The following is a 13,951-nucleotide window of genomic DNA, read 5'->3' as shown; positions in this document are numbered from 1 at the left end:
TATTTCTACTTTACTTCTAGCATTTTGTGACATAAAGCTACCAAGGTAATTAAAACTGGTTTTTTGTTCAATCCCTTGGTTAGCGATGTACAATTGGCATTTGGGAGTATCCTGCTGTTTTGATATTACCATACATCTGTGTTTTTTTTTTCACAGCTAATGGTTAGACCAAAATCTGCACTTGTTTGTACTACTTTGTTTGGGAGGACTTCTAGGTCTTCTGCAGCACTTGCTATTAGGGTGGTATCGTCTGCATATCTTATATTGTTGATGTTAACACCTCCAATTTTTATCCAATTTTATTTATAGGTCTTCTATTTCTCTGAGAATCATTTCAATATTGATAATAAATAATTCTGATGAGGCATCACATCTCTGTCTCACTCCTCTTTGAATTTTAATATAACTGTTTATATTATCATCAATTTTTACCACCGCCGTTTGATTCCAATATAAATTTTGAAGCAGTTGTTGGACCCTTCAGTCAATGTTTAGTTTAACGAGAATTTGAAATAATTTTTCATGTTGCACTTTGTCGAATGCTTTAGTGAAATCAATAAAATATAAAAAAGACATCATTTTGATATTCAATTGCCCTTTCTGAAAGCATTTGTAGTCTGAACATTGCATTCCTAGTTCCTTTATCCTCAATAAACCCAAATTGCAGTTTAGAAGTTTATGGCCTTAACGTGTTTTTAATTCGACTCAGAACAATTCTCAACAAAATCTTTATTATGTGACTCATAAGACTGATTGTTATATAATTTTCGTAGTCAATAGTTCCAGGAATTTTTGGCAGAGTTATAAATATTGATTTCAAGAGATCATCAGGCAATACACCAGACTCAAATATGCCATTAAACAGTTCAAAAAGAATACCTATGCCCGTATCTTCTAGGGCTTGTATCATTTCCACTGAAATTTCATCAGGTCCAGTGGCTTTACCATGTTTCATGCTTTTCATTGCTTTAGTTATTTCCTCTTTGGTAATAGGTGGTCCAGAATTAGGATGCTTAATATCTAGGGGGTTCTCCTCTATTATCTTCAAAAAGCTGCTCTATATACTGAATCCACCTCTCACATACTTTATCTGAATCTGTTAGTTTGGATCCGTCTGCTGATCTGATGCATCCTGTAGAGGAGGTTCTCTTAATTCCAATAATTCCCTTAATTTTCTTGTGCATTACTTTGCTGGTATTAACATGGCCTTCTACTTCATTGCATTTTTGATTTAGCCATTCTTCTTTTGCAATATTACACAACTGTCTGGTCTGTCTGTCTAGCTCTCTGTATTGCACTTCATTATTCTTCACTAACTTTCTTTGTTCCATCAGATCTAGAATTTCTTGGGTTATCTACCCTTTTTTGGTGTGTTGGAAACATTGAGCAGTAATCAGGAAGACAGTTCCTTGACAACATTCAGCCCTAGCTAATGAGCACCCTGTGGTCTAAAGTTGTTATTGAGCATGCCTTGGGATACAATGTCTCACTATCTTCGGTTGGTCATTCTTGCCAGTAGGGATAGGACATACTTGGGGCTTGCCATTGAAGAGAGTAGCCAAAATATGATAATGTCAAGTGTTGTTTCACCAATTTGCAGATTAGCTATGCTAATTCACACACTAGTTCCCAAATCCTTGTGAGAAGCTCTTTGCAAGGTTGACAGCACTACAAGTGGCTTTGCTTTGTCCAAGTCAAACAGAAAAATAACAAAAACATAGCATGAACAACTCATTACTGTTCTTATCTCCATGGTTACTGCAACTACCTCAGTGCATTGAGATGTAGCTGAAATTCTGCCATTTGGTCTTGGTACTTCACATAATCTTGATATATTGATATATTTCAAAATAATTTCATTATACTGGAGCTCTGTTTCACCAGGCTTCCTTTACTGATATCAGTATTGATTTTGCAATGGCCAATTTTTCTTTTCACAAGAGCCGTAAACTGTACTTATATGCCATACTTATTAACTCAATGAATTGCAGCTGATTTCCAGACAGCCAGTGCAATCAATTCAAATTAGGTATTAAAATGTGAAACTTCTGAAAAAGGTAAAGCTTGTTTTATAATGCCAAAAATACCTACAAAGTATCTGCAACTGTTAATGATGCTGCAAATAGATATAGAAACTTAATCAAGAAGCAGAAAAATATTTAATTGGCTTATGAAAATACGCCCGAGGTCTTGGCGAACTATGCTGCAACTTAATGCTATATGGGTCATGATACCCAAGAAAATGGTTCAAAAAATGGAATTGAAAGAAGTTAATATTCCATTGCAACATTCTAAGAGACAAACCTATTAAAATAATAATCACACACACATCTTTAAAGCTGTTATTTCCTGTGGCAAAAACACTGATACGATATAACATTGTGGATACATTTCTCAAGTACAAGGTACAGGAAAAGGCCAAAATCCATTGGAAAAGTTTGGACTAAGTGCAATACTTGACATTTTGAGTTTAATGCCGAAGCACTGTTAAGAGCAGCTGCTGGGTGTGAAATTAATACAGCAGAGCTAGGAGATCTGAGAAAGAGATTTCTTCAGAACTAGCATTAAGGGAAAACTTGCCATCATCATATTGTCCCCAATAAGACTTTTGCCTCAGGCACAAAATAAAGGTTGCAGCCAATTATCCATCTAGAGCATTTTAAGGAGCTTTAAGCTGAACTGGAAAGTGAGATAGATGGAAGGAAAGTAGAAGCACTTTAATTTTATTTTCCTTTACCATTTTCAACAGTCCATCGGGATGTTGGACTAGCTGGACCTTGTTCACCTGCAACAACCAGGAAGCAAGCTATCAAAAAATGACTCTAATTAAGTGACAGCCGCATTTACATTGAAGGAAGCCTCTACAGTGTAAAAACTGCTAGATAATAAATTAACATTTTTAGTCATGATGATCTGTTAAGCAACTGTGGACTCAGAGAACCAACTATATGCTAATGACTCAACTTTTCTTAATAAAATAACAATGGATAAGCACGGCTTAATATATGAGGTAAGCATTGTGTACATCCACCCCCACTCCCCAACATTGCTTTCTTGATTTTCTCAATGGCACAATTCAAGTATTTTGCTCGGTCATTAGTTAAAAATATTTATAAAACAGGCTTAAGTTTGCACTTCTCATTACTGAAACTGCTGTAAGCTTCAATGCATGCACTGGACTGCCACATTTTCATTTGCAGTATTGACCAAATTGCACTGGATACTCACAGGCCAGACCGCACAGAAACAGGCCCTTTAGGCCAGTGTTTCCATGTTGACCATCAAATAACCATTTACATTAAATCTATTTTATAGTCTCCAATTTCCCATCATTGTTCCCTTCTACTACTCACCTATAGATTGGTGGTAATTTAAAGTGGTTGATTAACCTACCAATGTGGTATGTGCAAGCAAACTCCAGCAGCTGGGGAAAACCCAGGATATTACAGGAAGAACCTGTAAACTCCACAAAGTTATGAAGCAGCAGTTCTATTAACTGTGCTATCCATTTCCAGCATTCCAGTCAGATTAGTCACTAATAACTATTAAAATGTTTGTACACATTTTATCCATATATTCTGCTCTCACATTTAAAAGCCTCCACGTAAAAGTAATACCATTATAGGCTCAAAGTGCTATCAAGGTGAATTCTGTAAAGTTTTAAATCTTCCTTTTTACCTTGAATTAATTATCAAAGAGTATCATGCTTTGTACTTTTTCAATCAACTGACCTGCCAGTAACTTTGATAAAGCTTGTATCAGAATCAAAGTAGCTCATCTGATTTTTGATTGCATGAAGAAAATAGACATTAATTTTTTGTGCCATTCTAAGATACATTTAGATGCATAATTAATATTTCAAAAGCGTATAATCCCTTTGGTAAGTAATATTTTTATTATGTCGGTAGCAATAAGAATGCATTTTGTGTCAGACTTTCCTTCCCTCACTGTACATCACTCAGCGTTTGTCACTTACCAAGATTCCTTGGTGTACGTTTCCTGCGATCCCTGAAAGCTTCACCTGACTGCAAGGCTTCCAGCAGGCTGTCCATCACTCCTGTTTCATTACCCTCTGCAGAAGTAAAAGAAGAAAATGATCTTTATAAACTCTATTACTGTACTTGTTATGAATACTTCATTCTATACACCCTCAAATCCAAAGAATGAGCATCACTGCTTAAGTCCAATATTACTTAATGCTATGTCAAATCATAATATTAGACAAACAGGATGTAAATGTTTGCACCTGTGAATCAGTACAGTATTTTCTGCATTAAGAAATTGACGTGTCAGAAAATTAATAGGGCACCTTAGCTCATATGTGGCAAAAAGCATAATGAGATGAATGGACATTTCAAGAATTTCAGCTGCTGCACGATGTTATTTTCCCCAAGATCTATGCCTCCTGCATCTTCTTCACCATATACCCCTACCCAGTCTTCCATCAGTATTGAGAGGAAAGACAAAAAGGGCATTGGAAGAAGCTTGCTTAACAAGTAGTATCAGCACATATTGTATTAGATGGGTGATCCATACAAAATACTCCTTCTGTGTGGGATTCAAAGGAGCTGCTAAAGAATCTAGAAGGAGCCCACTCAGCCTATCACACCTAAGAACTTCTCAGTTCCTGGCCCATTGCGCTTCAGGTTGTGCTTCTTCAATTTCTCATCCACATACAATTCAGCTGTCGTAGAAACAGCAAACAATGCAAATTCTCAGCAAATAAGATAGCGAGTTCCACACTTCACTAATGTTTTTCAATCACTAAGTTTTTTTAATTCAACTTCCCTCACATTCTTCTATCATATCTAAAATCTATGATCTTTTGTTACAGATCCCTCTATTGAGGGAAATGTTTCTTTCTGTGTACTTTTCCAATACTTCTCAGAATCTGATGTATTTCAATTAAATCTCTACACAGTCCCCTTAGATCCCAGTGGAAACAAGCCCATAATAGATACTCTCTACTCATATCTGTAAGTCACCTGCTCTGGCAACACTCGCATAAATCTCTTCCCTCTCTTCTACTTTTGTATCTATATTGTTCCTTCAGGGAATTCTTCAAATCAACTTCAGTTCTTCAATCCAGTTATGTACCTATCATGTACTTCTTTGACCTGTCACCATACCCAAATATATTATCTCACACTTCTCCAAACTGAGTGTGATTTTTGCCATTTTTGTGCCCACTTTCTTTCTCACTATCAAGCACATTTTTGGTTTTACTACTAACAGCATGTCTTTGCTGACAACTGGAAAGTGCAAAGTAATACACATGGATACACCAATTCTAATATGTACTAAGATCAGCCATTTGGCTGGCAATGCCCCTGGTGCTTCAAGGGAAGCCTTTGACATCAAACAATTTCAGAAAATTCTTCAGATCTTGAAGACCAAAGCAACACTTACAAAATGCTGGAGCATATCAGCAGGTCAGATAGCACCTATGTTTCGTGCAGAGACCTTCTTTAGGACTGGAAAGGAAGGGAGAAGACACCAGAATAAAAAAAAGGTTGGGGGGGAGGGGAATGAGGATGGGTGAAGTCAAGAGGGTAGGAAAGGTACAGGGCTGCAGAGAAAGAAATCTGATAGGAAAGAATGGACCATAGAAGAAAGGGAAGGAGGAGGGGATCCAAACAGAGGTGATAGGCAGGTGAGAAGAGGTAAGAGACCAGTGTGGGGATAGAAGAAGAGGGGAGGGGGAGGGAATTTTTTTTACTGGAAGGAGAAGCTCATATTTATACCATCAGATTGAGGGTACTCAGATGGAATACAAGCGGTTGCTCCTCCATCCTGAGGGAGGCCTCATCATGGCATAAGAGGAGGCCATGGACTGACATGTCAGAAAGGGAACTGGAATTAAAATGTCTGGCTACTGGGAAGTTCTGCTATTGGCGGATAGAGTGGAGGTCCCTCAATTTACAATGGGACTCACCAATGTAGAGGCCACATAGTAGTTACTTTCTCAAATATAGAACTTCGTATTTTTGATGTGCATTTTTAGATAGGTAAGATACTTTGTTGACTCCAAAGCAAGTTACAGTAGCATTACAAGTGCACAGATATAAATATTAGAAGTAGAAAAAATAAAAAAATAAATTACCACAGACAGTCTAACAGGAGCGAGGCATCACTTCCCATGCTATAGATTGTCTCAGTATAAAGCTTAAAGGCCAAGGGTAAGAACAACCTCAGACAGTGCTCTTTGGAGCAGTGCAGTTGTCTTGGTCTATAACTAAACCAAAAATGCTCCTCTGTTTAGCCAAGGTGGTATGCAGAGGGTGAGAAACATTTACTGTTTTCAAGCTGCTACATCAGTCATGTAAATTTAGTAAGTTTCAACAATTTCTCTATTAATTAGTTTTGAATATTAAAAATACATTGTTTTCCAGCTATCCTGTTTAAATTTGTACCAGTATCTAGTACCAATCTACAGAATAGTACTTATGTATAAATACTTATCAAATGCAATATGTTTATTAATCTAAGAGTTGAAAGTAATGTTGTGGTTTCATTTTAAATTGCTAAATTAATGTGGATCAAAACATTAAGAAAAATGATCTTATAATTCTGTCAGCTCAATGGGGATACAAGGTAAGGATACTTGAAATATTTTACTTGAAAACTACAATTTAAAAATTCTTACATTTGCTAATTTAAGAGTACAGGAAAGAAGGATCTCGCAAAGATATAAAGAAAATCAATGATCTTTCAACTATAATCATTATTCTGCTCTTTTCTTCTTGTTTTAATTAGTTCAATGAATAAACTCTCCCATCAATTTGCATCAATTCTATTGAAAGGTTCCATGTGAATTGCTCCCTTACATGTTCAGACATTAAGATATTACCCTACTCCAGCATTTTAATGTGCTTTATACATGAACAGTGCAATTGTTTGACAAATGACACAGTAAAGGCATGTGTGAACAAATCATTAAATGGCAGGGTAGGTGGAGAAAATGTTTAATTGTGTATAAACAGATTCTACAAATGTTAGGAAACCAGAGCAACATACACAAAATGCTGGAGGAACTCAGCAGTTATGAAAATGAATAAATTGTCAACTTTTTAGGCTGACCTCCAAGAGGACCACAACCTGGTTGTGGTTTGGAGGCTCAGATCCAAGCCAGCAAGTTCTCAAAAGTAACAATTGGTAATTAATATCTTTTATTGTAAATAAGAGCAGACAAGCCAGCTACTAGGCTCAGGTTACTCAGGTCAGACAAAGGCTACACTATTCATAAATCTGCATGTTCTATCTTACTAAAGAACACCTCACAAATAACTTCTTGTTTGGAAATTATATTTAGTTCAGGAGATTATCAGAAGCGTCATTGTGCCCTCTTAAAGCATTTTGATACTGGTATTCCTGAGCATAACAAGTTCACAAGCTAGCTCACAAAATGAAGTTTACAAAACAGTTTCATGATATAGTAGCTTTTATTTCTTCAACACCACAGAACGAACAAAAACAATTGGTTTGTCTACTTCCACCAGCCTTGCTTCATTCCTCTTCATGATTTGTAGATTTTAGTTCATTCTGGCCAATAGCCTGATTTGAGCTTTATTAATGGAAGACAGACTATATAATCAGGGAGCTCATGTTGAATCTTCATAAGAAGATTATGCTGTAAGTGTAGTATTGTTTCAGTTTTGGTCACCTGATTATAGGAATAAAGTGACACCTGAGAGATTTCAGAAATCGAATGTTTTCTGGGATGAGGACATTACCAGAATAGATTAAATAGCCTTTGAATGTTTGAGGATGAGGAGACTGTGGAATGATATTTAAAAAGTAGATAAAATTATGAGTGGTCTGTGCAGAGTGAATTGTAGGAGACTTTTTTTCTGGTGGAATCAAGTAGATGTGATTGTATAAAAATAAAGGGAAAGAAAATTAAGAACGAAGAGGAAAAACAATTTAAGGCAGTATAATTAGAATGTGGAACACCTTGTCTGTGGAAACGAAGGATGCACTGTCGTCTTCAAAAGTGAAAGAAGTTCACAGAACAGCAGATAATGGGCAGGGGGTAGTCCTGAAGAAGGGTCTAGGCCCAATATGTCAACTGTGTACTCATTTCCATAGATGCTGCCTGACCTGCTAAGTTCCTCCAGTATTTTGTGTGTCTTGCTTTGGATGTCCAGCATCTGCAGATTTATACATGTTTACAGAAATAGTGAGTTGGTCTGGTGGAGAGATGATCAGATAGCCACACAATGATATGTTTTAATTAATCCATGATTCTATGAAAATCATTTATAATGAACAGTTGATCTACCATGGAGAGCGTTCTGACAGGCTGCATTACTGTCTGGCATGGAAGGGCTACTACACGGGTCCAATAGAAGCTGCAGAAGCTTGTAAATCTAGTCAGCTCCATTTTGGGCAGTAGCCTACAAAGTACCCAGGTCATCTTTAGGGAGTGGAGTCTCAGAAAGGCAGCATCTATTATTAAGGACCTTCAGCACCCAGGGCATGCCCTTTTCTCACTGTTACCATCAGGTAGGAGGTACAGAAGCCTGAAGGCACACACTCAGCGATTCAGGAACAGCTTCTTCCCCTCTGCCAACTGATTCCTAAATGGACATTGAATCTTTGGACACTACCTCACTTTTTCTGTTTTTGCATGTTTTTAAAATCTATTTATTACTTATTTTATTTTATTTATTATTATTTGTTTTTTTCTCTGCTAGATTATGTATTGCATTGAACTACTGCTGCTAAGTTAACAAATCTCATGTCACATGCCGGTGATAATAAACCCGATTGCGATTCTGAAAAGTTTGCTTTGGAAAATTTGAAACAATGCAAAAACAAAAGTATTCCATACATTACACTAAGTATTTCAATTTTAAATTTTCGTTCACTTCAGCAGTGTTGGCTCATTTATTTTTAGTAAAATCTGGTTGGTAATGAAATAATAATATCCATGTATTCAAAGTTATCTCTTACTGTTTGTTTCCTCTGTATCAACCCCTTCCCCCGACATTATTCACTTCTTTGAGTAGTATATCCTATTGCATATCCACATACAAAAGTGTTGGTCTGGGATTGAAAGACAACATTCAAGTTTGGAAAACTGTTGTAAAGTAAAATACACAGTTAGTATTGTTAAAATTGGTGTTTCATGTGTAAAAAATCTATATTTTCTTGTTTTTCTCCTCTGAGGTTATCAGTTAAACTGAAATATTAAGTCCTATGTGAACTCAACATAATTTTCACAGGCCAGCAATGCCTCAAACAGTTAAAAGTCTTTGTAGCAAGTACAATAGCCACAGCAGAAGTTTATCACAACATTAAAGCTCATGTAAAGTAAGTGTGTAAGACTATTACTAACCCTCACACCCTTCATCCCAAAATATCTAACTTTAGTACTTGTTGAAAATAATATTTTACTGCTCCACTTGCACTAATATATTTGTATATTAAATTTTTATGAATACAAAACTAATTGAAATACAATGTAACAAATATTGTGCCAAATTTTTGTGCAAGCACTTGTTATTATGTGCAAATCATTCTCCATGAAGAAGAGAACTGCAAATGTTTTATAAGATGCTGGATACTTTGCAAAGCTCTACATTTAACCTTGCAGTTCGTTGAGATCCACTCTTCACTGTATTAACATGCAGCCCTGAATTTTACTGAATGTAAAATCATCATCCTGCCACCAGGATGCACAACTATCCTTCATTTACTTTGTGACTATATGAATACAAAAGAAACCTGCAGGTTCAAATTTACAAGGCACTGCTCAGCATAAAGGTACTTCATGGACAAACTAGCTTGTATAGGTGGATCAAACCAATCCCTACTCACAAAGCCACTGAGAAACCCTCACACCTTAGTGCCAGTATTACCTCACATTGCCTGCAGTTTATATGCAAAACTATTCTGAACTAAACAATAAGAGAAAATGCCCAACTAAGAAGTAATACCATAAAATGCCCTGATTTTGAAAAACACAGGCCATTATTTCATTTTCTGTATCCTGTAAATAAAGTTTGTGGCTAAACCGAATATCCAAACAAGAACAATGTGAAGGTCAAGGTGACGTTCTTGTCCTTTCCCTTCAAGACAAATGCACATGTTGTTCTCATTTGCCAGATGATCAATGAATGCTGGGGCCTTTTGGTGCAAATAATTGAACAAGGAGGAATATGTGCACAGTAAACTTTTCAGATGGTTTTCCCAAATTGAAGCATAGTTCAAAGTACATTTATTATCAAAGTATGTGTACATTATACATTGTACAACCTTGAGATCTGTCTCCTAAGACAGCCACGAAACAAAGAAACCCAAAAGACACCATTAAAAAACCTTCTAACAGAGAAGGTATAGAGAGAAAAAAAACACATCATGCAAACAATAAACAAGCAAATAGTATTCTGAACTGAAGTCTACAGATGGTCTGCCCAGACTCTCAGTTCAGCACAGAGCACAGCAGCGAAGCCGAACCAGCCTGTCCCTCAACTCGGGCCCCAACACAATCACAGGTACTGTAACTGAATCCAAATAAATAGTTTGACCCTTAATACTTGAAAACCAAAACCAAAGAGGTGACTGTTACTACCTTAAAATGCTGACTAGGGCACAGAGCTGTAGACGTACAAATTCTAGCTGACTTTTGTGCAGAAGCTGCATGATTGACAATCACCTAAAGTAAACTGAAGTAATAATCTACTTCAGTTACACTCGTCAGATTAACAACAGTGAACTTCAAAACATGTTTAGTACCCAAGAAGTATTCTGCATTTTAATGTTAGAACTGACAGTAACATTAATAAACACATATCTCTATAGATGCTAGAAATCCAGGACAACACACAGAAAATGCTGGAGAAACTCAGCAGGTCAGGCAGCATCAATAGAAAGGATTAAATAGTTGAAGTCAAAACTTAGACTATTTATCCCATTCCATGGATGCTTCGTGACCCTCTGATTTCTTCCTCATTTTGTGCATGCTGCCCAGTGATATTAATTCTCACTTTCCCAAAGCTACTGGTTATTTGACAGTGACCATGGGTTGAGTGTGATGTAATTCTGGGGACCAAGGCTGCAGCACAGTCCATGATTCAGCTCTGGTTATACTGTTGTGTGGCTGTGAGATTTGGACTAGCTATTGCCACACATTCTGAAATATGACAACATAAATCTTCACTCTCTTTGAAAAACAGAACTTTTAGTGCAGCTAGACAGGACTGCACACATTGCTACTCTTGAGACGAGTAACGTCAGATGTTTCAAAGTGATGTTTATTTCAGCACAGCTTTGCTGGAATGACCGAAAGATATGTAAACATGGTTCACGCATTCCAAGATTTTACTTGACAACTACACAAGAACAGTGATACAAGGACATAATCAGAAATAAATCAAAGGCCTTCAGCATACACTAGCACATGGGAAATAACTGCAAGGAACAAAGGTATATGACGATCAAGCTAAAAACTATAGACACAAATTTTTATAGATCGTTGACTGTAAATTATCAAAGAAATAAGGTATTATTGTAAGGTCTGTATTGTCTGTGAACATTCTAAGCCACAAGTGTAATATGTTCTGCTGCATTCCTGGTTTGGCCTTCCATAACACAATAGGGACTACACAGGAAAGAGATCTGTCTTGTTGCATATTCTAACACATGACAAAACTAAAAACAAGCAAAAATGCATAAAGAATGGATCAGGATTCATATTTCTGATCCTTTATTTTCAATGTATTAATCTCAGCTTCAACATGTGGGGCAAGGAAAACAATAAAATTAAATTAGCGCATTTCCTTTTTTTAAGGAAAAAAGATTATCTTCTAAATTATTACTGAATATAAAGTATGGATGTAAAGTCCTGCTGTTGAAAGGAACTGGATGTTCTACAAACACCATTAATGTAATCCAATGTGAAATGCCATTATGCTTCATTTTATTTTTAAGTGCTTTTCATCAGGAGATAGTGTAATTTTTTAATGAGATTTCCAACCATAGCATACAACTGATATTCAGACTTGATGGCCCTGGAAGTCTGCTTTCTTTTTATTTCATTGTACAATGCATCTATGTGAATATTGCAAAGATTGTTTAATTAACTGATAATGAATGAGAAGATGTGCATGACTGGTAATAATCACAGTAAGAACTAGTTTAGACAAAGTCTTCACTTCAGATTACTGAAAACAAAGACTGTGATTTTGTGGTCAAAATGAAAGCCAAAGTATTGGTGTACACTACACCACAAAATTTGCAGCAACAATTTTCACACAGGCATAGCTTGACGCTAAAGTCCTAAAGTCTTTGTTAGTCATCCAGCTCACCTTCACAGGCATGTATCTTCAGTGTTCACCAACAAAATCAAGAGAAACCAATTGAACTTAAATGAATTAATGTACTTACAAAAGTAGCTCTACCATAGAATATCCTGTAAATCTTGTGCTTAATTATGTGAGGCATAAGCCATAATAACTGTTTATATGCCATCTGCCCCTTATAAACTAGTTTTTATAGATATGGATGCAAAAGGTAGGATTTTATTTAACCACTTCATGGCATTTAATTATATGACAGTATTTCAATCTTTATTAAGTAGTCTGTATTAGGTTTATAAAATTATTAAAAATGGCTTCCTGTTCGGTTGGCTGTGAGAACTCATTATAATGATTGTCTGCTCAGCAAGCTTGATGCATCACAGCTGCTAACAGACAGCTGACAGCTGCAGACACCAGTAAAGGGATTGCTACTCCATGTAAATCCCTTGTTTAGAATTGCAAAGGGAAGTCCAATCTATAGAAATCCAATTTTCAGGTATCCGCCAAAGAAAGGCCACAATATGGAAAACACTGTATCAGGCATCATCAGAGTATATTTCATGTAGTCGAAATAGCAAGAGGTAAACCTTTGTTGTCATATGCATGCTTGGCAGCAAGGTGGTTTACCAACTAAAAATGCTGCAACACAATGAAGGATTAAGTAAAATTCTGACATCTATGCACACCTGTCTTATATAGAGAAACATTTAACCTCTGGCAGTTTAGTAATTATGCTTAGCCTACATTATAATAAAACAAAGACACGATATTTAAATATTCCTGTGTAAAATTAGTTAAATACTCATTGAAACATAAATAACTGTAATTTATATTTAACACGCTCTTGGCTTTTGAGTCTACATAGTTTGGAATTCCTTTCACATGGTTTCCAATGCAAATCATTGGCAGAGTTATCCAGGTAAAAGAGTTTACAAGTTTCTCAACAAAGGCTGATGCATTTTCTTGTATTCTATTATTTATTCCTCAGATTCAATTTCAAAGCAACCAACATTCTGTTAACACTGGTCAGGCTTCACTTGGAGTGCTGTACAGTTCTGGTTGCAGCATTACAGGCAGAATGTGGTAACATTAGCAAGGATGCAAGAGAGATTCACCAGGATATTACCCGGAATATTTATTCATCAGATTCAATTTCAATGGAACCAACACTCTGTTAATGGTTAACTGTTCATACAAACTCTTACTATTTTATGGTATAATTTTGTGCTTCTTTGTAAACTTTTATAGTTACCATTTGCAGTTTTTTTTATTGCTTTCTTTCCCATTGAAATGCATTCTATGTGTTCTGAAAGATCTCCTTTAAGGTTTGTTACACTATCTCAATTAACCAGTCCCTTCACATCATTTGCTAGTTCAGCTGACTTTCATGCTCTTTCTTATTTTGCCCTCATGTAAAATACGATCCTGGGCTCGTTCTTCTGTCAAACCTAATTGATAATTCTAAAAAAAACTCCCAATGCTCAGTCTTCTTCAGTTTTCGGGCAATTTGAATTTTCCTTGGAGTAAACCGTACATATTACGGCTATATGTTGTTTCTGGGAAGAATAATCCATGACATGGTGATGACACACATACAAGGTGTTGGAGGAACTCATTTACTCATTGATGGTCTATTCACTTCCATTGAT

At 36.2% G+C, this 13,951-nt stretch overlaps 1 protein-coding gene across 4 annotated transcripts in view; it reads right to left on the bottom strand.

The window, feature by feature from the left end:
- The window catches only part of diaph2 (diaphanous-related formin 2), a 615,614-nt gene that overhangs the window by 96,707 nt on the left and 504,956 nt on the right, over window positions 1-13,951 (bottom strand). For 3 of the 4 annotated variants that reach the window (XM_059977309.1, XM_059977312.1, XM_059977313.1), the window contains 2 exons: window positions 3,977-4,072; window positions 2,738-2,785 (listed from right to left, as the gene is read on the bottom strand). In XM_059977309.1, the coding sequence (XP_059833292.1) occupies window positions 2,738-2,785; window positions 3,977-4,072 (144 nt within the window). The remainder of the gene's footprint in view (window positions 1-2,737; window positions 2,786-3,976; window positions 4,073-13,951) is intronic. The other variant, XM_059977314.1, reaches the window with a different exon arrangement.

This window comes from Hypanus sabinus, chromosome 8, assembly GCF_030144855.1.
Source record: "Hypanus sabinus isolate sHypSab1 chromosome 8, sHypSab1.hap1, whole genome shotgun sequence".
NCBI lineage: Eukaryota > Metazoa > Chordata > Chondrichthyes > Myliobatiformes > Dasyatidae > Hypanus > Hypanus sabinus.
Note: the sequence above shows the minus strand (reverse complement) of the source record. Positions and strands in the feature narration are given on the sequence as shown.